The 25,737-nt window shown below is 29.2% G+C and overlaps 1 protein-coding gene across 1 annotated transcript; it reads right to left on the bottom strand.

Annotated features, from left to right (window-relative positions):
* Window positions 1-1,231: 1,231 nt before the first annotated feature.
* On the bottom strand, window positions 1,232-24,738 carry LOC111679739. Its single transcript, XM_023441333.2, has 4 exons — window positions 24,675-24,738; window positions 3,737-3,978; window positions 1,967-2,316; window positions 1,232-1,905 (listed from the first exon to the last, which is right to left on the bottom strand). The coding sequence occupies exons 2-4, from the start codon at window positions 3,943-3,945 to the stop codon at window positions 1,418-1,420; spliced, it is 1,047 nt and encodes a 348-aa protein (XP_023297101.2). The 5' UTR covers window positions 3,946-3,978; window positions 24,675-24,738; the 3' UTR covers window positions 1,232-1,417.
* Between the last annotated feature and the right edge of the window lie 999 nt (window positions 24,739-25,737).

The following is a 25,737-nucleotide window of genomic DNA, read 5'->3' as shown; positions in this document are numbered from 1 at the left end:
CGGAACAAGATAGAGAATTGCAATTTTCGCAAATATTCTCTATAGGAAAGGTTTGTTTGAAAATGCAGAATATCGGTTCACGCTTTCGGATAGCCCCCATACAAGTGGACTTCCGAAAAACTGTTTTAATGGGCACATCTGTTACAAAAGTACGAGTATAGTGATGAAATTCTACATAAATAAGTTTTATATGATCCAAGATGAGGATCGGTCCATAATAGACCCTAAGCTACAAATAAGGCCCCCTTCAGAAAATTTGTTTAACGCTCATAATCTTCCCTACCTAATTTTATGCTGATCGGTCTATAATATATACTTATATGTTCATGTTCCAATTTGTTTCGATTTTGTCCTAAATCGAAACAGATATTACTTACTCGTGAATAATATTTGTATTAAAAACTATAAGATACAAATTTTTTAAAAAGCTAATTTAAAATTTATTTGTTTTTTTTTAAATAAAATATTATAAGAATAACAATAATCAAGTGACTTAAATATTTTTATTTTGCATTAAATATACAATTAATAATGAACTATATAATGGATCAATATACAAATTTTCAAATATTTAAAATTTTACAAAACGAAATATGCTGCTCAAATTACAAATATTTATTTCTGATTTAATATTACTTAATAATTTTAAAAACTAATTAAAATAAAAAAGTTATTTTTGTTTTTCTTTTTTCTTGGAATAAATATTATTATTTAGTATTTATTTGACAATCGGTTTTAACTAATATTTTAAATAAGTAGTTAAACTATTTAATTTAGTTAAATTGAGGTTTTGTAAATTCAGCAAAAAGAATCGAACAGCTATTTTAATTTGAAAATTTTTTGTATTTTGAAAAATATTTAAATAAGTTTTAGTCCATAAGTGATCCATTAGAAATAATAAAATATATAAAGAATATACAAGACAAGTTTTCAAAATATACACAATCAAAGAAAAAAATAATTAAACAGACTTAAATCTATTTAAAAAGTATGGTAACACTAAGTCAATATTTGATAAAGGTGGCCACCAACAATAATACAATTTTCATTATGTCCATTGGACATAACTACAAAGTATATCCTGTAACATAACTTCTATAACTTCGTATATAATTCGGCTTTAATGAGAACTTAAATCTTAGATTGTAATTAGATTTTTATAGAAGCCGATGGTTTCAAAACCCTGATGTTTTAGAGGGTTAACCACTATTTAAAACAAAGCTTATTAAACTACAGTTTAATGTTTCAAGGTATAAGTACAAGATCTTTATTAAATTCTTAACTTCCTCGATAGATTTTATATACAAAACTTTAAACATCTGTTCAAAATAAAGTCCACACTTTTTCCTTAAATATTTAAACAATGTGCAACTATCTTAAGCAAATAATAATAAAAAATCAATGAAATAAAACCTGCTCAATAATTTTTACCCATAACACGATCTAAATCATTCCAACTGCACGAATAATCGATTTGCAATAGACCCTTTTTGCTCATACCGAATTTACTACTATAAATTCCACTGTAGAGCGATGAAGAGGGACGTCGACCCAATGTTTGACTGCCTGTCATGCCCGCACAGCCATAACAACTCGAGGGTCCAGTGGCTGGGGTCGTGCCATAAATTGGGTGAGTGCCATAGATTTGTTGTTGTTGTTGAGCCTGCGACAAACATTCATAGCAATCGGATGCACTACAGCAAGGAGGCAATGTAGCATAAGGATTACAATAGTCGTAGGTTGGTGGCATTGGTGGTGGAGATGGAAATTCCAATTTGGGTGCTGGTTTAGAAATTCGTCGTTGCGGTAGTATGCCATAGTTGGAAACATGACGCTGTAATGTCATTGTGTGATAATCATCTCCCAGCGAACTATGCGGCTCGGTAGAGGAGGACGATGAGAGGCCTATTATAAAGAATATTAGTTTAAAATATAATAAAAATTTAACTCCTTTTCAATAGCTTACCACCAAATCCTGTATAAATATTTTGTTCAACATCTTCCAAATTAAGAGCATTTTGAAATTTCTGCGCCATATGCAAAGTCATATAGTCATCGTATTTATCGACTCCACCCACATCGTAAAGGCCACTGGGACGTCTTCTTTGCGGCTGAGGTTGACAACATTCCATTTGACATTGATAGTGTGAAGAACGTCGACGATTACGTGGCATTGTGGATGCCATACGTGGTGGAACCTCAATTGGTTCTCTGTCATAGTAATAGTTCGAATGCATCGGTTCCTCGATGGGACTAGGTGATAGCGATGTCTCGTAATATTCTTGGGGACGTGGAGATATTGGCTGTTCAATTTTTCTGCAAATAGAAAGTATAAAGTGTTTCTATAGTAATATTTTTGTTGAAGAAATAATTTTTATCACCTCTTGATCTCATGATTTTAATGTTCGAAAGTCTATAATAACGATGGATTAGCAAGATCGAATAGTAAGATATAACAACTATACAAAATTAGAAAAAAGGACTCAGACAAATGTAAAGCATGTTTAGAGGACAGTGAATGGATTACCTTTTCTCTTTCATTGCCTAGTTTTAGTTAGATCTAAACAACTTAGGGGAGATGTTATTCCAGATGTTATTATTAGAAAGTAAGTTTCACTGTACACTGAAAGATCATTAAACTCCAATTTTAAAAAGGACAAAATCGGTCTTTCCGAATAAACATTATGAACAAGATGTAAGGTAGTTCGAAACATTTAAACCGAGAAATTTGGTTTAAATGTTTTGAATTAAGAGTTTTTTTGGGTCTGTATAAGATTCTAAGACGATGAATCTATGTCCGATGTGGCTGTGTAAATGGGAGCAGAAAAAAACCTGTACTTGAGAAACCAGATGTCTTTCTTCAGATATTAATTTTTGGTTTACGATTTCATCTAGCACCCACACAAATGAACTCTGCATTAATTAAAGTCAACGGGTCGAATAAGGTCATATTCAACAAGTAAGAAATTATAGTCGGGAGAGACCCGCCATATAATGCCCTACACCTTTTACAAAAATAAAGTGTGGTGTAGTTGCCATAATAAAGCATTTAAGTTGAATTGTAACTTGCCTCAGATATACATACTTTAGCCGTTTATTATTAAATAAAATTGTAAACATTAAAGTGAAATTTTAATGGGGGCTTTCATAGGGGCTAGGGTCATATGAGGACCTATTATTATGGAATTCGTAAGGGTCATCAAGTCTAGTATAGAACATGGTCTTGCAGCTTTTTGTCACGATATGAGTATATTAAGCATAATTCAGTTGTATGGGGGCTAGGTGAAATAATGGACCGATGTAAACCATATTCAAGAGGCTTTGTCTACGGTACAATAGAAGACCATATGCGACCTGTAGTTTGATTACAAAATTGCGACCTATTCGGAGGTTCAGTTGTATGGAGTATACGAATCGGTTAAGATTTTTTAGAGTTTAATTAGGCCACGCCCGTCTGTCTGCCTGGTAACTCATGAAGGTGCGCAAGGTACAATTTTCGAGATAATATGATGAAATATGGACTAAGAATATAGCATGTTCAAAATGTTTGATATATAGGAGCTAGATATAGTCTTCTGCAATAAATTTGTTTGTTTATCAATAAATGACATAACAAATAATTTAATATAATTATAATATAAATAAATATAATATAAATAAGCTCGGATATGACCAATTTTCTTAATTATTATTTTATTTTAATCGTCCTGTCAAATAGCGTTTATAGTGTACTTACTTTCTAACATAATCATAATTTTCTAAGTCCCATGGATCCACATAACATCTCTGAGATGGCAATAGTGTTGTACTATAAATATCTTCCGTATTATCGATCGTATAGTAAGGGGACTCTTGAGAATCAAAAGAATCATTGTATAGAGCATCCTGTGGTAACGGTTGTTTAGGACCGCGTCTTCTAGGAGTGGTATGACTACGTTCACGCATTTTCTTTTTTTTTTACTTAATTATATTTAATAACTGAAAATATACAAACAAATTTGCATATTTTATTTAAAAAACATTAACATTTAGCGAATACAAATAAGATATTTAAATAAAAGATTTAATAATGGTATGACAAAAAGTTAATGTTAATTGTTAATTATGTACATAAATAAAATGTTTGTTATTTATTTTGAAAATGTCTAATTTGTTTACAATGTAACAACTTTAAATTTATACAAAATGTTAAACCATGTACATACATAATAATTCTTAGAATTTACTTAGATAATTATTATTTTTCATCAAAAGTTTTTTTTATGCGTTAATTACTTCTATAAATTCTAAAAGATGTCTACTTAGTTTATGTTATAACATTTTTACTATTTGTCTTCTTTTTAATTTGCATTAGCATTTTTTTTAATATGTAATCAATTCCCATGGAACAGCTGCAAATGGATCGAATCTTTTAGTAATAATTTATTTCTTATAAGTGACTTTAATTAAATGCCAACAACTTGAGTTTTAAACCAAGGCTTAAAATACAATAGTGTCCAGAAGTAATCATAAAATCTTTAAAATAATATTACGCTTATATCTTACAATGTCAGTTGGTTGTATTAGGGTAGTTCAGATTTTAACTCTAATCTTAATGTTTACAATTGAATAGAATTTATTTGCAATATTTGTAGTTTGATTACAATAAGTTTACAAGACCTATTCGAGGGTTCAGTTGTATGGGTGCTAGGTGAAATAATGGACCGATGTTAACCATTTTCAATAGGCCTTGTCTAATGTCTAGAAGATCATGTGCCAAATTTCATTGATTATCTTCAATATTGCGACCTGTAGTTTGATTACAAGGTTTACAAGCCCTATTCGGCAGTACAGTATACTTTAAGGTGGGTAAAGACTTATATTATTGTGCATAACATACATCAGCACAAATCCAATATATATAGTAATGTAGGGTGTAATTAGATCGGGCATTCCTACGTGTTTTGTAGACATAGTTCTTAGTAATGCAGTAGGCAACCAAGCCAGGATCAAGGCTTTTCATCAAATGCGTGACATCTATGAGCTATTGCTATAAATGTCAGACGATTCATTAGATTATGTATGTATAAGTATATGTACATAAATCGGGGAAAAAAATAATTTCATTAAACACTATAGTTTTTTGTGAATGTCGAGTTAAATACATTATACTGACTAGATACACCCCTAATGAATTATATTTTAAATGCCAAATATGGAAGCTATAAAATTATACGTATGTACATCGAAACAAGTGGTTGGACAACTTTAAACACTTTGTTTTACTTTACATACACTCGGTGAAAAAAATTAGTAAATTGTACTTGGATTTAACCGAAATCATAATCAAACAACTAAGAAGTTATAGTCGGGCGAGGCCGACCATATAATACTCTACACCTCTATATACGAATAAAATGTCATTTAGTTTTCATAATAAAGCATTCAAATTGAATTGTTTAATAAAACTGTGGATATTTAAGTAAAATTTTGATGGGGACTTTTTAGAGGGGCTAGGGTCAAATGAGGCCCTATAATTATAAAGTTCATCAGGGTCATCAATACTAGTATAGAACTTGGTTTTGCAGTTTTTTGTCAAGATACGTGTATATTAAACATAATTATGAACTTAAAAGCCCTATTTGGCTTTGGGTTCAGTTCTATGGGGCCTAGGTGAAATAATGGACCGATGTTAACTATTTTCAATGAACTTCGTCTACAATACCATAAAATATCATATGCCAAATTTCATTGAATTATATCCAAAATTGCGAACTGTAGTTTGATTACAATGTTTACAAGAACTATTCGGGGGTACAGTTGTATAGGGGCTAAGTGAAATAATGGACCGATCTTAACCATTTTCAATAGGGTTCGTCCCTGGGACAATAGAATATTATGTACCAAATTTCATTCAATTATCTTCAAAATTGCGGCCTGTAGTTTGATTACAAGGTTTACATAGACGGACATAGCTAAATCGACTCAGAAAATGATTCTGAGCCGATTGGTACACTTTAAGGTGGGTATAGGACTAATATTATTGTGCGTTACAAACATCAGCACAAACCCAATATACCCTCCCCACTAAAGTGGTGTAGGGTATAAATAGATGTATGATTTTAAATTACATTACCTGGATCGTTTATGAGTTTTAATTCAAAAATCATATAATGTTTTGAAAATTGTGATATATCGTGAAATCGATAATTCTATTCATAACGACAACTCATATAAAACAACAAAAATGTTATATTTATAACAGATCAGAACGTATATTAGGCCATGCTTGAACGTGTAATACTTAATAGCATTAATAAACTCAATATGGGATTTATGTGGTTTTAAACGGCAGGAACTTTAATAATGCATGTTAATGAGGGTTGTTATGAAATTGCGGGCATAATATTTAACGTCTGGCTTATCAGATGAGAAAGTCAGTTGGAAGGCAGCGGAAATTGTTAACCCAGTAAGTAGAAATTGTTTAAATTATTTTAATCTCTATAAAGAAGTTAACACTAGAACTAGAGTACGTATCTGGAGATATTCTAGTATCGGCTGCTTTATATGGGAGCATGTTCTACAAAATATCGCAATGAACTATGCGCCCAATGGGTCGACAAGTGACGGAAACAAAACATCGCTTCTAGTAGTGAATTTGATTTACTTAAGGTTTTGGGCGATGCTTATGAAATACATCAACGGGCCGTTGATGTTCTACCCAAAGACGACTTATCTGACCTAAACATATTTTCACAAAATTAGTTTTTAGGCTTGAAAACATCTTTATACTTATAAACATTTTATTATATCATCTGAATGTCAAATCTAAAATAAAGGTTAAATCTCTGTTTTATATCTTTTATTCTTTAAGATGTCTTAACCTAAATCGACCTGCAATAAGACCACCTGTATCATCTAAGATTTAGCTCAATTACACAAGCAGACAAAATTTGAAAAAAAGTCGAAGGCCTAAGACTAAAGTGTGTTAAGTTTTCTATATAGATCGTGCGGAGCTGATCTATATAGACGTAAAAGTTTCTCCATCACATCAGTTGTTCAAGATATCTTAGTGTTAAGTTCGAAACCCCCCTTTTTGATCATGTTTCAGTCATTATAACAGCGCTAAGAGATCTTTATTTAAATACTTTCTTGTATTATCTAAAAGTCCAATTTGTTTATTTTAAAATAAAGGTTTCAACATAATACAGTATAAATCTGCGAGTATAGAGAATTTCATTGTAATATTTTGAACATTTGATATATATTTGGAGTTATGGGATTATTAATTAGATATCAGATCTGCTTGTAATCTAAAAAAGATAATTAGGAATATTTTTTTAACGAAATGTGTCTATAATTAATGTTTGATCTCTAAATACTTTTTTATAGCATCAGATTTAAGAATATATAATATAATGTTCAGATATTATGCACTTAATTCTATGAGTGTAAAAATCAATAAAACTAAACTATGTATTTATTTAAACAATAATTGAACAAAAAATAACAATTGATGGCCAATATTAACGATGGCCGTCATCATTTCTTTAATGATCACCTCGATGATGATTACGATGTTAATGACGAGGCTGCCAATAACGATAATGTTGTCTCAATTTATTGATCATGATCATAAACTTTAATACTGGAAGCAACAAACAAAAGCTGGAACTTAATTTATCACTGCGTAAAAATATGTTTCTTTCATGTATAGAGAGGAGTTTCACTACAGAAAATTGGCACAGTTATCAGTGCCGCGGCTCCTGTTGTTGTTTCCTGCTTAAAGTGGTCAATGGAGTTTACAACTTAACGTTTCGGAAACGTATTTTAGTTTTAATGCATTTTTTATTTTCATCATATTTTTTTCTTTTTTTTTTGCCGGAAGATATTATTTTATTGCGTTCAGCTTGATCATCAATGTGATTGAAGCAAAACCAAAACAATATAATTTTTTTAGTTGAAAGAGAGTATTGTTATTACAATTATGCAAAAAGTTGTCATGACCAAAGAAAAATTATTAATAGTTTTCTTCTTTTGTGTGTGATTTTATGAAAAAAATATATAGAGAGTAAATGTTGTCAGCAAAAGTTGGACTGGACTGACTGTGATTATATACCTGTTATTGATCTTGAATTACGTTACTCTTGAATACAACGTTGATTTTTATGTTTTCTTGCGCTAAAAAATATTTATTATATTTTGATTACTTTACAGTGTATATGGTGAGTTTGTCAATGAACTGGATTTTCTTATTGGATTTTATTTTATTTAGGAGAATGTGGTTCCATTAAACTTGAACTTAACTGATGAGCTGGATTTGTACGTCAACAAAATAAAATTACATGTAAGTTATGTAATTTTGTGCAAATGTTAACGCAAAAAAAAAACATGTATTATGGGAAAAATCCTTAAATGTAAAGCTTTCCCTATTTATATTAAGAGAAAATACGTATATGAGATCTGGGCGATTATGGATCAATCAGGAAAAATTTACTAAAATGAAATCTTTGATAAGGGGGTTATATAAAAACTATAGGTATAGTTTAATCTTTAGACTAGAAAATAAACTATAAACTAAACACTATTATAGACTAGACCATGGACTATACTGTAGACTAGACTATAGACTAGACTATAGACTAGACTATAGACTAGACTATAGACTAGACTATAGACTAGACTATAGACTAGACTATAGACTAGACTATAGACTAGACTATAGACTAGGCTATAGACTAGATTATAGACTAGACTATAGACTAGACTATAGACTAGACTATAGACTAGACTATAGTCTAGGCTATAGACTAGATTATAGACTAGACTATAGACTAGACTATAGACTAGACTATAGTCTAGGCTATAGACTAGATTATAGACTAGACTATAAAGTAGACTATAGACAAGACTATACACTAGACTACACTAGATTAGACTATATACAAATTATAGACAAAACTATAGACTAGACTTTGGGCTAGACCTATGGACTTGATTATATTATAGTATCTACTCAAGACCATAGTGTAAATGATAAACTGTGCTTTATAATTTTTTAGCAAATATCAATAAGTTAGAAAAAGTTCTTATAATATTTAGTAGGTATTGAGATGTACTCTGAAGACAAAAATACTAAATCACTCATATTTTCTAACCTGATGAGAATTTTCCTAAACATACATATGTATGTATGTGTATGAGAACTTGTATGAATTATTATGGTGTTGCCAAGTTTGGTTGATAGAAGTAAGGAGTAATAAAAGAAAACTTTAGCTACCAGCGAAATATAATTAATATTTCCCCAAATTAACGTCTTTTACAAAACAGGAAAAGTGGAAATAATTAAAAATGTCTTGCATGCAAAAATTTTATAATGAATCAATTTAATTTATCTTGCTTAATAAAGAGCAAACATGAATTTCATTATGATCAAATTCCGGTTCATTGTATGTAAATTTAACTAATTATAAAAATTTCAACTTTTAATAATTAAAATCAGTTTTAGGCAAATGAGAACAATGAACTTTTTACTACTTTTTATGCACTTTTCATAAAGAAAACATAACAATTAAATGTTTAATGAACAATAACGAAAATTATCTAGTCCAAAACATAATTTTTTGTATTTCTCTTGCAAGTTCACTAATCTACAAATATGAACTCACATTAAAAATTGTAATACGAAATTATGTTTATGATAAAGTGCTTGCTGCACTGAAAATGTTACCAGCTTGGGTAAATGCATCATTAAATTCTCATGTTGCAGATGAATGAGCAAAAAAAAAAAAAAAATATATATAATGGAAAAAGAAAATAAATATTTACAAACATCTTCCTCAAACTAAATAAAATTTTATAAAATTGTTGCAACGAAATTATTTTAAAATTAATAAAAATATTTTTAAAAGAAAGATGAAATAAAAAAGTCAAAAAGAAAAATTAAGACAAAAATTTCAGTCGCAAATCAAAAACAAGTATGAATGTATAGCCGGGCATGGCCGACCATATGATACCCTACACCAGTCAGTGTATTAAAAATGTGGATTATTAAAAAAAAAAAATAAAACATTTGATTTGTTTTTTATCTTTATTCCGAAATATTCTTATATATTGTTAACAAAAAAAATATTTTCTACTAGCAGGCTCATAGGGGCGTAGGGGTAACTATGGTCCTATCCATATAATTGTTGATAGAGGATTTTACGTCTACTTCAAAGTTATTTATGTAGATTTTAGTCGTGTTATTAGTGTTTATAAGTAAATTTTGACCTTCAAGTCATTTTCTAAAGGGGAGTTTATGTAAGGGCTATGCTCGATTATTACAAAAATCGGTTAATTAAAGTTTTATAAAATTAAGTTCTACCGACTTTTGTTGATTTAATAGAACAATTAACTTAAAGGACCGATTTCAACCATTTATAATAGCGTTCGTCCTTGGACCAAAAGAAGAGAATAATCCAAATTTTATCAAATTGCACACAGACAGACGGACATAGCTCGACTCAGAAAGTGATTATGAGCCGATTGATATACTTCAAGGAGGGTGTATGATCAACATTTTTGGGTGTTACAAACATCAGCACAAATGTATAAAACCCTCCCCACTGTATGGTGTAGGGTATAATCATCACTTAAAGTTTGAACTGCGCGAGTCTGACCATCATATCATTATAGACTAGACAAAAGACTGTAGACTGGACTATAGACTAGACTATAGACTAGACTATAGACTAGACTATAGACTAAACTATAGACTAGACTAGACTATAGACTAGACTATAGACTAAACTATAGACTTGACTATAGACTAAACTATAGACTAGACTATAGACTAAACTATAGACTATAGACTAGACTATAGACTAGACTATAGACTAGACTATAGACTAGACTATAGACTAGACTAGACTATAGACTAGACTATAGACTAGACTATAGACTAGACTATAGACTAGACTATAGACTAGACTATAGACTAGACTATAAACTAGACTATAGACTAGACTATAGACTAGACTATAGACTAGACTATAGACTAGACTATAGTTTAGACTATAGACTAGACTATAGTCTAGACTATAGACTAGACTGTAGTCTAGACTATAGACTAGACTGTAGTCTAGACTATAGACTAGACTATAGACTATACTATAGACTAGACTATACACTAGACTATACACTAGACTATACACTAGACTATACACTAGACTATAGACTAGACTAGAGAATAAACTTAGACTAAACTATAGACATGACTATAGACTAGACTATAGACTAGACTACAGACTATACTGTAGACTATACTGTAGACTAGACTATAGACTAGAATATAGACTAGACTATAGACTTAACTATAGACTAAAAATAGTATATTTGATATTTAAATCGGATCAAAAATAATGTATTGCAATCGGTTTTAGTTTTTTACATAGTTAAGTTGGCGTATATCGATACCGTTCCCGAAAGAACGATTCTATAAAATTATTACAAATCGTTAAAAAAAAAACACAAATTCATGTCCTCATTGTGAAACGATAATAAGAAAATGATAGGTTTTGGGAAAGATCACTTCAATATAATTGCGGTCAAGTTATGACTAATGATATGCATTCATGTGAATGTGTACATCTATGTATATGAAATCCAAATAGGTCAAACAATTATTGAAAGAATAGTATTAGGTAGTGTAAACTGAGTAATTGTAAAAAAAAAACGAAAAATACTTTTACCCGGTTTATTTTACTTTTAACCATATATAGTTCTCCAGATACATACATATATATGTAAGACAAAACAAAATCATACATTTATTTTAATAAATGTAAAAATAATAATAAATGCAATCATCTGAACATATAATTTTTTGTTTGTTTTTTTGAATGCATTGTTCATAAATTTTTCATCGCTAAAATTGTTGCTGTTGTTGTGGTTTCTTTTAATTTTGTTGTTATTTTAGATTCACGTGTGAAAATGTAATAAAAACTCATAAATTGTTCCCTGTTTTCTTACATCTTTTTGGATTTTTTTGCGAAAAAATGAAAAACATACATTTTACAACATAAAGTTTCACTTTTTTCTCAAGCTACCGACAAGACCTTCATGTCGGTGGTGAATCGTTGGTGTAACGTATGCTGTTACTTGTTGCTGCTGTTGCTAATTTTCGATGTTGCATTTAAGTAGTTTTCATGTTTTTTTTACATGTTCTTGAAATCCATTCAGATATAATTTCATAAAACTCAAGTCCATAAATGGATGTTGTTGAAACAAAAACATTTCTTTTCATTCAAAAAGTAATGAAAAAGAAAAAAATCCTCTTAATAAAATAATCATATCTATTTCACTTTTTTTCTATTTTTTGAGTTTTTTCACGCTTTGTTAATCTTTAGCTAAATGTTTTTAATTTTATGAATTAAAATGTACTTGAAGAGCAATTATAAGTACTATTTGTTAGTTTCAAAAGTTTTTAATTTTTTATGATTTATTTAACAAATTTAAAATAATGTCGTTTTAAGCTTAAATGTCCATTTATTGCAAAGTCTATACTGTTAGGTTTAAAATCGTGTGAACTTTTGTTAATTGTTGATTCAACCTACAAAATGAAGTTCGTTACGCTTTATTATTAATGGTGATCAATTGTAAAACATATTTCATTAAAGAAATGAAGTTGCTCACTCATATGATACCCTACACGAACTAACTAACTAGCTAACTAACTAACTAACTAACTAACTAACTAACTAACTAACTAACTAACTAACTAACTAACTAACAAACTAACTAACTAACTAACTAAATAACTAACTAACTAGTCTATAGTCTAGTATATAGTATAGTCTAGTCTATAGTCTAGTCTAAAGTCTAGTCTTTAGTCTAGTCTATAGTGTAGTCTTTAGTCTAGTCTATAGTGTAGTCTATAGTTTAGTCTATAATCTATTCTATAGTCTAGTCTATACTATAGTCTAGCTATAGTCTAGTCTATAGTCTAGTCTATAGTCTAGTCTATAGTCTAGTCTATAGTCTAGTCTATAGTCTAGTCTATAGTCTAGTCTATAGTCTAGTCTATAGTCTAGTCTATAGTCTAATCTATAGTCTAGTCTATAGTCTAGTCTATATTCTGTAGCCTTTACTCTATAGCCTAGTCTATATTCTATAGTCTAGTCTATATTCTATAGTCTAGTCTATAGTCTAGTCCATAGTCTAGTCTATAGTCCAGTCTATACTTTAATCTATAGTCTATTCTATTTTATTATATTTAGTCTTTTCTTTAGTCCTGTCTATAGTTTAATGTCTATCCTGTTGTCGACTTTATAGTTTAGTCTATAGTCTCGTGTCTATAGTCTAATCTACAGTCTAGCCTATAAGTTAGTGTATAGTTTGTCTATGTTCTAGTCTACAGTATAGTCTATTGATTAGTATATAGTCTATACTATAGTTTATAATCTTGTCTATAATATATAGTCAAGTCTATGGTCAAGTCAATCCACTAGTTTATAATCTAGCCAATATTCTATATTATAGTATATTGTCTCCTCTATAGTATAATGTGGCCAATATTAAATAGAGTTTGTTTCTGTTCTATTCTATTCCTTTAAAAAAAGTTCACACTCCCTAATAATTAAAAATTATAATTTTTTAATTCTAACACAAAAATTGACCATACATATAAACAAAAATATGGTAATTAAAATAAAATTCTAATAACTCAATTAACCACTCAATAAACTTATGCAAATAACATACATCAAAAGTATTAAAAATTTTTCTTTCCAATAACTCACATACAATTTCTAACAATTGCTTAATAAAAAAAATATTCAAATTATAATTAATTTCATTTCATTCATTAGACAACTACTTTAAAGGTGCGTTAAAATAATATTATGAAAAATATGATAAAAATTTCGTAAAAGTGCCAAACTGGAATATATTAAAAAAAACTTAATTTTTTGTTAACTACATACTTTTATTTTCTACTTAATAACAAATGAATCAGGCTAAACTCAAGCTCTCAACACAACAACAAATATTTGCTAACAATTTTTTTTATAAATCATAAATTCAAATAGTTTTAAAAGCAAAAAAAAATTAAAAAAAAATATTACGAAAATAAATAAAAACAAATCAAAGAAAATACCATAAAAAACCCAAAAACGAAGTTTGGAAATGTATATACTATGCCGCTATAGGGAACTAAAAAGAGTTAGATGAAGTGAGGGACGATAAACCGCACGTACTGCTTGCTGGTGAACCCACAAACACTTAATGAAAATGAAAGGTGAAAGGCGTAGGGGGAATTAAATTGTTTAAATAAATATTAATAAAATAGTATTTGCTATAAAAATTAGTAAATTATTTATTATTAATATTTTTGTTAAATTTTATTAAGCGTTTGAGAATTCATTGAAATCATACGAGAAAAATTTGCAAAATTTAAAATATATTTACATAAACAAGTTTTTACAGTTCCTTGTCATTCCGTTTGAAATTTTAAAGTTCCAGCCCCATGAAGTATATATGTTTTGGATCAGGTATTTATTAACCTAATATCAGTATGTCTATCTGTCTAATTATATATGTTTGTTATCACTTTTGTGTTAATGTATTATATTCTGTCTTTGCTTGATAAAATCTTGTGTAAAAATTCGGGTGATAAAAGATCGACCAAAAAATTTTGGGGTTTAATTTGTTTCAAAATGTCGGCGTACAATCTCTGTTTATTGCCAACTATCGATATTCACCTAGATCACATAATACTCTTATCAAAATTTATAATATAAGTTGAAAAGTTGTTAAACTTTTCGCGGCAGACGCGTTAGACCTGGTCCATACTAGGAAACTTTTGTTAAGAAACTTTTTCTTAACTCTCTTTTCTTAATGTCCATACATAGAATCTTTTGATTCAGAAACTACGTGCAAATTGTATTGATTTGTTGTTGACCGAATGGGAAAAATAACAAAACAAGTTTCCGAGAGCGGGAAACTCCGTACCGCGAGAGAGATGAATGATATCCTTTCTCTTTCTTTCTCACACGAAATTAAAAGTTTCCTAGTGTGGACCGGCAGTTACAAACTTGTTAAATGAAAACACACTATTTCAACTTTTTTGACGGAAGTCTATAATGCGTTGCCGCGTACAACGCGAGTTGTGTACTTCCACCTTTAGTTTCTTGCATGGCAAGTTAAAAGTGAGGTCTTAGATAAAAACATATTTGCTGACATCGCCCTTATAGCCTTCTATATGACGAAAAATATGTTAACCCATGTTTGCTTCATATTCCATCAAATCCATTTTATATATTCCATAGCCTAGTCTTGAGGTTAGATAGATAATATATTCTAGAATCCCTGACTCATGTGGCCTCCTAGAATAGAGCCCTACCTTAAAAAACAGATTATTTTGATTACAATATCATGTCTTAGATGAATGTTCCACATTTACTGAAAATTGTGTATCTTCTTGGTTTTCAATATAAATCCCTAGACTCATTTGGTCTCCTGTGTTAGAGCCATTCAGTATAAAAACAGATTTCTATGGGTGTTTGATCTCAACTACTGCTTGACCTCCGATATCCTGGCATGGATCGGGCAAGTCTAACATCCTCGTAAAATCAATAGAATAGAAATCGAAAATTCCCCTGATATTCAGAATAATATTATTATATTCAGACATATTTTATAATTTGCTTTGAACTTCTTTGTTTTAAGGAGCGCACAATGGGCTTGATAGTGGTATTAACCTATCCTAATCTTTATTTGTCAAAATACACAATTTATACATTAATCTCCTTTAACTTTACACTTTTCAAATCTAGGTCAATAAATATTTATTTTATTTTATTTTTTTTTAACCCATTTATCATTTTTTACAACAACTTGATCCAAAATAAACAAACAATTAATCAATTATAGCCGATGTGTACAACACAGATGACATAATTTTAATTGAATAATTTTTAAAAAAGTATTAAAAATTTATAATATATACTACTCATAATTAAGAAATCAATTTATTTAACATTATAGGATATTAAATTAATTACTAACTCATAAAATGATTATCCATCATAAAAACCTTAAATATTTCTTTTGTAACATAATATTTTTTATTGGTCCAATCAATTAGAGACTATTGATCAATTTCTTTTTTTAAATAATCTTTAAAATTCAACCGTACTAAATTAAAACAATGGTCTAATAAAAAACAAAAGATCAGTTTTAAGCTTAAGTTTAATCTTTTTTAAAGATAATGTTTTAAGTTTGATGAGCCATGCATAAATTTAACAGACATATAGTCGAATTGTAAAATACTATTGCGATTTGTCTGGTGCCGACAGACAAGTAATCATATTATTTTGTGTGTAAGATGAATGAAAGAGGGAAAAGAAAAAGAAAAGACTTTTTATAGACTTTTTTACAAATAAAACAAGTCAGATAATTATAGTCGGTCAAGAAAGATTTTAGTAATATAACGAATATGAGTTTCCCTACAATGATTTTTTAAATTAAATTATATCACTCTTAAGTAGTAAACATTTAAGACAGAAATACTTTTATTTTAACGTAAATAATGAAATCAATTTATTTTGCAGAAGATCATATTACCCTTTCCCGATTTAGCCAAATATCACTCAAACTGTTCAACTCGTTCTGGTTCTATTTTGATGTTTGTCTATGACATTAATGGTTAATTATTTGATTAATTCTGGTTTTACACAATAAGTCCAAAAATATTTAAAGTATAAACTGATCCTATGAAATTAGCAATATCAAACTGTTATTAAAAGTTCTTACAAATAGTCTCGGAGACAAGCCATTAAATATCAAATTGGAACTTTAGATAAGACCCTAATCCATTGCAAAATCACTTTGATTATGAAATAGCTTAATACGAGTTCCTATTAATGTGTCCTAAATAAATTTAAAGTTATTTTATAGAGGCGGTCCTATATTTATCGATCGGGGCAAATATAGTATTTTATGGTATTTATATCCAAGACATTGGCATGTGTACAATTATGACCCGTTTTGGACAGAAGTGGAGTGTCCACCTACCATGTTCGTACTTTTACAATTACAGGAGATCTCCCAGGGACCCTTTGTGAGTCTTTTACAAGACCTGCAGGGGGCAATCTTCGTACATTATTAGGTCTCTGCCATTGTTACCCCGGTCGGAGATCTAATCTATCTGTTCAACGTTAAAGCCATTTCAGTTTTTGGTGTTTCAACGAATTTTATTTGGAATTTGCTTTGAAGTTCCGCTTGGCCATGATCTTCTATCTCTTATAAGTTTCCGTCATATTCTAGGTTTGGTATACAACCGAATTCGTCCGATGCTTGTGTACAGTTTTTCAATATGTTCAGTATACATAAATGACATGTCCTCTAATCGCCTTTGATTAATGCTTCATTTGCTAAGGTCCCTCAGGCAGTAAGTGATACCCTATATCTTATATATGTATGCTTTAGTACGAATGTCTAGTAGCTACGTTTCCAGAGTCATAGAATTGTTTTAATCAGGATTTTATTAATTAAGTGTGTTAGTAGGACTTAGGCCCAATTACATGACTATGGTTATCTAATATAAAACCCATCACCGATGTGAATACTTTTTGTGAAAGGACAGATTTCAGTTTATATTTTGCCTTATCGGCTGAGTCTAGATAAAGAACTAGCTTAGTTTGGTCATACAGTTTATACTTGACCGATTTAAGTGAAACAAACTTTTTTACAAAACAACCACTACCGCAGTAGGGTACCGTAAATACAAGTGAAAAATCAACTAAAAAAGAGATTTTTTTAATTATTACATCACTTTTAGTTTTGGTGTCATTCACTTGGATTCATCTATCAGTTTGTTGATGGTGGCAGATGAAGTAGAAATAAATAAATAATGAAAAAAATAAAACAAAACAAAACAAATATTTATTTATTCAAATACTTGTGGATGGGTATTTCTTTTTCGTCATTCATAGAAAGAAATCAAAAAATTAAAAAAAAAAATCGAATTAACATTTATATTGCGTTGGAATATTAAAAAATTTAAAATAGTTTTTGTGATACGTCAGACTGACTGACTGAATGTCTGTTTGTCTGTCTGTCTGTCTGTCTGTCTGTCTGTCCGACTATCGTTTGGTGTTAAAACTCGTATTAAAATATTGCAAAAATAGATTTACGCACATTATAGCAATAAACTTTATGCAAATTTCATAAAATTTAAATCGATAAAAAAATTTATAAATTCAAAAATTTATTTAGTCTACAACTGAAGGTTTTTCAAAATATATATAAAAAGTTAAAATTCTTGTTATATTTAAATATTTAAGACGTTAAACTATTTTTTTTTTTTGCAAAAAAAAAAAAAACAGTTTAGATCAGTTGAATAATTGATCAAATCAAAAAAGTACTTTTTCATTAAAACGAAATATCCCTGAAATTAAATATAAATTTAAAATTATTTGTTTAATTTCAATGCCGGATGCCACTTTAAGCTGATTTTTGTTAAAATCATCTTAAATTTCAAAAAGACTTTGACAAAGTACCATCCAAACATTTATTAACTTTAAGTTTTATATCTGTAGTGACTATCCATCAATTAATTTTCGGACCTATTGTTATTTTAATGTTGTTGTGTATTCTTTAAAACATTTTATTATTGTTGTTTTATGTACTATTGTCTTTCTTCGGTCTTATACATAAATTTATTTATCTTAATTGTTGTAATTAACTCGTTAAATGTGCAGCAGTTGTAAAAGTAATTAAACAAATACAACTGAAATATAAAATTTTTCTTAAATACTTTAGCCGGAAATGAAACAGTTGTAATATGTTTTTGTGATGAAAAAGAAAAACTATTACCAAATCTTTTGAAAATATAACTGATTATATAGGTATTGGAGTAAACTTAAAAGCTTTCTTTAAAAGGGACACTAGACTGGAATATAGACTATACTATATGACTAGACTTAACACTAGACTAAAGAACAGACTATAGATTAGACTATAGACTAGACTATAGACTAGACTATGGACTAGACTATAGACTAGACTATAGACTAGACTATAGACCAGACTATAGATTAGACTATAGATTAGACTATAGACTAGACTATAGACTAGACTATAGACTAGACTATAGACTAGACTATAGACTAGACTATAGACTAGACTATAGACTAGACTATAGACTAGACTATAGACTAGACTATAGACTAGACTATAGACTAGACTATAGACTAGACTATAGACTAGACTATAGACTAGACTATAGACTAGACTATAGACTAGACTATAGACTACACTATAGACTAGACTATGGACTAGACTGTAGACTAGACTATGGACTAGACTGTAGACTAGACTGTCGACTAGACTGTAGACTAGACTAGACTAGACAAAAGACTAGACTATAGACTAGACTATAGACTAGACCATAGATTAGACTATAGACTATGGATTAGACTTTATACTATGGATTAGACTAAGACTAGACTATAGGCTAGACTGTAGATGGGACTTTAGGCCATGCTATTGACTGGACTTTAGACCACAATATAGGCTAGACTATAGACTAGACTATGGACTAGACTGTAGATTACAATAGGCTAGACTGTATAGTATATATTCTTCAATAGGCTAGACTATAGAATAAACTATAGACTAGACTATTGACTAGACTTTGGCCTAGAGTAAAGACTAGTCAAAAGACTAGACTAAAGCCTGGACAAAAACTAGAAGAGGCAACACTCTGGACTAGGCTATTTGTTCATCTATATTTCAATAAAAAATTGTGCACCCATTGTGCAAAAATATTTTGAAAAATGTTAACAGTTAATTATCCTATTTAACAATACCTGCAACTTGTTGATATGTAAAATAGTACAAGAGGTTAATTTTCGTATATGAAATGTTCAAAAATGCACTTGTTTATAAAGTAATACTAAGCAAAAGACTTTATATTTAACCCAAAAAATACAAGTATGTATTGTGAAAAATTAATCATTAACAAGAAACTGACATAAGTTTTTAAAACCATATTTCTTTTGACAGCAATTAGTTAAAAATAAATCATAATGTATAAAGTAGTCGAATGTGTTTAAGATATTTAAATTTAAACAAGGTTATTTTTGTTTATAGGCTTTTTTCTTTTACTCTTAGTTTTTTTTTTTTCTTCAATTTAACAACAATTTATGTAAACAATTAATGTAAATTTGAAACATTTTAATTCAAATCCAGTTGTAAATAGTTACAAGTCATTCAATCGACATTTTAAATTTAAATTTTATTTATAACAGTTGTTTTTGACCATATTTATCTTAATGGTTATTGAAATATTTTAAATTAAATAAATAAATATTTATGCAAATTTTTTTTGTTATAAAAAATTTTATTTTCCATTGTTATGTTTTTTTTTCAAATAAAAAGAATTCTTAAAACTTTTAGCATAAAATTGTTTTCAACACGTTTAATGGGCCACAAGTTGTCTAAATACAGTTTCAGTTCGACTTGTAAGTGTTGCTTTTAGACATTGTTGTAGTCGAAAACAAAACTATCATACGTGACACCTTGACTACAATAACATACTGTCAACCTCATTAGAATAAAACTTTTAATATTTTTTGTTTCTATATTAATGTACAAAATGTTTAGGTTTGTATGTATGGTTGCCTTTATTAACATAAAAATTTAGCCAAATGCTAGTGATTTTTTTTTCAAAATTTAATTTTGGGAATTTTTTTTCAATGTTCTTTTTAAATGAAACTGAAATCTACACCCACTACGTTATTGTGGTTGTGGTACAATAAATTCCTAAATATTATAATTAGCAAAAAATTTTGTTTTGTTTTTGCTAAAAAAAAACATGGGAGCTTTTTTTAGACAATTAACACTTTTTTTGTTAGATTTCTAAAGTTATGTTTGTGTTAATTAGTTAGATTTATGCTTAAAATAGGAAGAAATACTTTTAATTTCAAAATTATGTCACTGAAGCTGATAGATATTTTAGAACTATTAGCGAATTTGTTCAACAACTAATAGATTTTGGAAATAGAATAGTTAGTTCATATTAGTGGGTGTTGAACTTGGTGCCAGAGTCGTTATAGATCAAGGTTTTTAATAGCTTAACTAGAACATTAAAAGAAATTTGGCAATCATTTCATATTTATTCGGATCGTCTTTAAATTTTGTACTTGAAGGGATCTAAACAGGCCTTTTAATGAGCGTGAAAGTTCTTCATCCTCAGATGATAATTACAACACCTTCATACCTAATCCTAACAAGGATGAAGTAGAACGGATGGTGAAAGCAAAGAGTAACATCATAGCTAAGTTTTGGACTAACAAATGGCTATCTCAAAGCCAATACATAACTTTCTGAAAGTTGTGTTCATACATAATCCTACTACACAAAGAGACAAAGTCGAGCAACCCTATTTGAAAGACCAAATCATTGTCGGAGGAGAGGTTTTGGAAAAAAATCTAAGTGAAGAAGAAGCATGACACTGAAAGGCAAAAAGGGCTGTTATCTTATGACAACACTATCGAATCAAAACTAATTGATTGTTAGAATTTGAACAGGGAGAAACATTCATCGACAGAAAACTCAGTTATAGACCACCAAAGCATGGATATTTGGGAAATCATGGGAGCTATAAGCTACTACAAAATCCTACGAGCCAAATATACAAAGCCGAGCAACTCTATATGGAAGACCAAATCAAATCAAACTTGCGTGAAGAAGAAAGTGGTCGCTGAAAGGGAAGAGAGCCATCAGCTTTTATATTGATTTTTCTATCAGATCGGATAGCCTACCAGTCGTGATTTCATATAATAATACGTTATCTGTTGGATCGGCAAAAACACCAAAGAATGTATCCCACTTAAGTCCTTTAATCAACATTCACTTCCTGTAAATTATTTAGTGTACTACGAAGAGAATTTATCAGTTTAGATCACAAAATAATTAACACCTTTAGTTTAAGGAAGGGAACTGACATGACCCCGTAATTTTAAAGAGATAAGATATTGATCAAGTTCTGCAGCAATTTTCCTATCAGATCAATCGCTCAGGCACTTTACCGATACGTTGTGATAGCAACCTCTTTGAAAGTCTAATTGCGATGCACCCCGAAGAGAAATCATTTACAGCCAGTTCAGACTTAAAGACCATTGACTCCTTTAGTTAAATGTCAGTTAATGTATTAATAATGAATAATAATACAAATTGACCGATTTTCTATTAAAAGCACTAAAGAAGATATATTACAGATATCTTCCAAGTTAGCAACCAACATGTGCAGTCCTACGGACAACTGATTGCTGAGTTACCATATTGAAATAATACTCTGTTAAGATCACAATATTTTCTGGTTTACGGCACTGATAGATAAGAGGTAAAAGTAGCACAACTTTTTCCCCAAAGATTGCAATTACACCAATGTGGAGGAAGATTCATAAAGTACGTAGGGCTCATAGCAATATCGAGACAATATAATGAATAAAGATTGAACATGAATCCAAAGATTTCCTGAATTTCCAATAAGCTTATTACTTTAAGCAGTCACGAAATTACATCTCCGATACATTACCTATTGTGACAGCAACATCACAAAAAAAACCTATCGCGAAATATGTTGGGACTGTCGCAATCATCTGACCTTTAAATAAAATTTACTTCTAGAGATTTGGGCAGCAACCAACAACTCCTTTTAAGCCTAAAAGCAGTAATGGGTCAAATTCTTCAAACAACTGTGTCCGGTAGAAGCAGATTAGATACTACTTTAGTCAGATAATAACTTTATTGAACCTAAGCTTGGCTTTTTTTTCAGGCACAGAAGCCAATTGACCAATATAGTTTTGGGTGTGTTAAGACCCTGCGAAACTGCAATTATAATAAGATGAAGAAGATTTCATTACAAAACTAATGAGATCGTCTCCACTAGAGAAGCCAGCCCAGATTTTCGTTATGGCCAATTCTGTAGCTTGGTTAGCTTCAAGAAATAAGTATATAGAGGTTATTGATTCCACATAGAATATCCTCTCCACCATTATAGTGAGGAGGTTATTTTATGTTTATGCTGATGTTTGTAATTTTTATAATATACTCATGTTGTAGGGTATTATGTGGTCGGTCATGTCCGGCTATACTTTCATACTTGTTAATTTCTACAAATAGTTATATGATTGAAATCCTTATTTAAGTCGTTTTGGCGATATCTGTCCGTCTGTATGTCTGTCAGTGCTTTTGTTCGAATGTATGTTGAAATCAGCTTTCTCAATGAATCTTAAACATGTCAAGGAATCTATTTGACATGTTTATTGAAAGTAAATGAAATACTTTAATACGTATATTGTATAGGAAAGGGCCTATATTTGGGAGATATATTCAAAAATATTTCCATAAATGAAAACAATAAATATTGTCACAAAAACAAAAATAAATGAAATAATTTTAAACTAATAACTTAGGTGTAGGGTGCATTTTATACAAAACACTATATATATATTTTTTGTAAATTAAAAACATTTGTCTTTTTAGGACTTAATTAAGACTTTAATTACTTATATGTTCTTCAGATGTTTAGTTAAAACGGAAATTAACATTTATAACATCTTTTTATTAATATGTGTGAAATATACAAAAGTTGCATAAAACATTTTGCACAAACTTTACAATAGTAGTAAAGGCAACTAACTCATAATTTACTACAAATTCAAAAAAAAGTTAATAAATATAACAACAAATAAAACAAATGAAACTATAACAGTAAAACTATATATTTGAAAACTATAACTTTATGAGATTTTAATTTTATTTATAAAAGAAATAGAAATTCATATTGTTTTTGTTTTTATTTTTAACATAAAAATCATAAATTTCCCACAACAAGTTCGTTACTTAAGTCTTGCACACACGACAACAACAACAAAAACAACCAAAGCATCAAACACACAAAATTCAAGTATGTGTCTTAAGTCTTTTGATTTACTTTTAAAGAATTACTTTTATTTGTGTGTGTTATGTTGTTGTAAGTTTGAAATAACCATTAACATAAAATAACATTAAATCATTTGTTATCTTTTAAGAATAACCCACATAATATTAACAATAAAGAAAAATAAACTTAAAAAAAACTATTACACGTACACAAACGCAAACAAACAAAAGTAAAAAAAACACTTTCTAAGAACTATAAACCAAATAAAGACAATTTTTAAAATGAATATTGAAAATAATTGAATTTAAAATATTGAAAAAGAAAAACCCACATAAATTTAATTAAAATTTCATTAATTTTATTTACTGTCTGTTTTATGACAAACCTATTTCCATTGACGAAAAAAAAGAAGAAACATTGAAGATGTATCATTACTGGCAACTGACAATAAGCGTTGGCTGTCAGAAAAGGCGTTATTTGTCATCAAGCCTCGAATACACAAAACAAAACAGTTCAAGTACTTTGAATAAATATATTTAAAAAAAATGACAAATAAATTTGTAATTTATAAAATCTTTTCTTTACTTTTTCTCCCTGCACATAAAAATCCTCTTAAATTTTAAAAGAACAAACCTACACTTTTGGAATTTTAAACAATTTTTAACTTTCCTCAACATCTTTGTTAAAAACTATGTCAAGTGGTTATTTAAAATAACGTTTTACATTTATAAATAATAATTAAATTATAATTATTAATCACCTGTTTATATTTTTAAGTGAATATATTCCAAATATCTGCGTTTTTTTTTTAACACCACCACAAATATATTTTCTTGCCCACACACTTTTTCCAATAATTTATTAAAATAATTTCTTTTTTTTCAATATTTTCCCTTTAAACTTAAATTGCACATTTAAATTTCTATATCCGCAGCACGTTTTTTATAATTTTTATAAATAAATTTTATTTTTTTCTTTAAAAAAAATGTTCTTCTATTAACGTATTTGGTTGTTGGTGGTTAAAATTGATTTCCGTTTAATATTAAGTTATTTTATTTTTCCCGTTTTTGGCAAACGACACAAATATTTTGTTGGTTTAAATTTACCTACTACCACTCTTCTTCTATGTTTTCCTTTCCTAAAATTTTTGTAAACAATTTCCATACAATTGATAGTTCAATTTGTAAAAAAATTTAAACGCGTTGACGCGTAACCGCTGTCACACAACCGTTAATTATAAAGTTTGTTTAAAAACTGATTTTGTAAATAAACTCAATTGCTTACTTTAGCCAAAGTTTTGTTGTTTTCAAACCTATTTGTGCTGCTGCATAGGTTTGAAGCGAACATGTTGTGTTGTAGTTTGAGTTGTTGGTTAATTTTGATTTTATTTCGTCTGCATAAATGAGATGTAAAGAGGATTTTAAAAGTAAAAATAATTTGGATGTCGCGTGCCTATTGAAAATTATTGTGATTTTCCTTATGGTTGAACAAATTTAAATTTGCAAGTTTTAGAAATAATATGGGTATTCACTAAATATGGAACAGTGAAGTCCACAGTATTGACTTTCGATTTGTAAAGTTTTGTCCACAACAATTTGTAGTCTAGCATATAGTCTAGTCTATGGTCTAGTCTGTAGTCTAGTCTATAGTATAGTCTATGGTCTAGTCTGTAGTCTAGACTATAGTCTAGTCTATAGTCTAGTCTATGGTCTAGTCTATGGTCTAGTCTATAGTCTAGTCTATAGTCTAGTCTATGGTCTAGTCTATAGTCTAGTCTATGGTCTAGTCTATAGTCTAGTCTATGGTCTAGTCTATAGTCTAGT

The sequence above is a fragment of the Lucilia cuprina genome, chromosome 6 (assembly GCF_022045245.1).
Source record: "Lucilia cuprina isolate Lc7/37 chromosome 6, ASM2204524v1, whole genome shotgun sequence".
NCBI lineage: Eukaryota > Metazoa > Arthropoda > Insecta > Diptera > Calliphoridae > Lucilia > Lucilia cuprina.
Note: the sequence above shows the minus strand (reverse complement) of the source record. Positions and strands in the feature narration are given on the sequence as shown.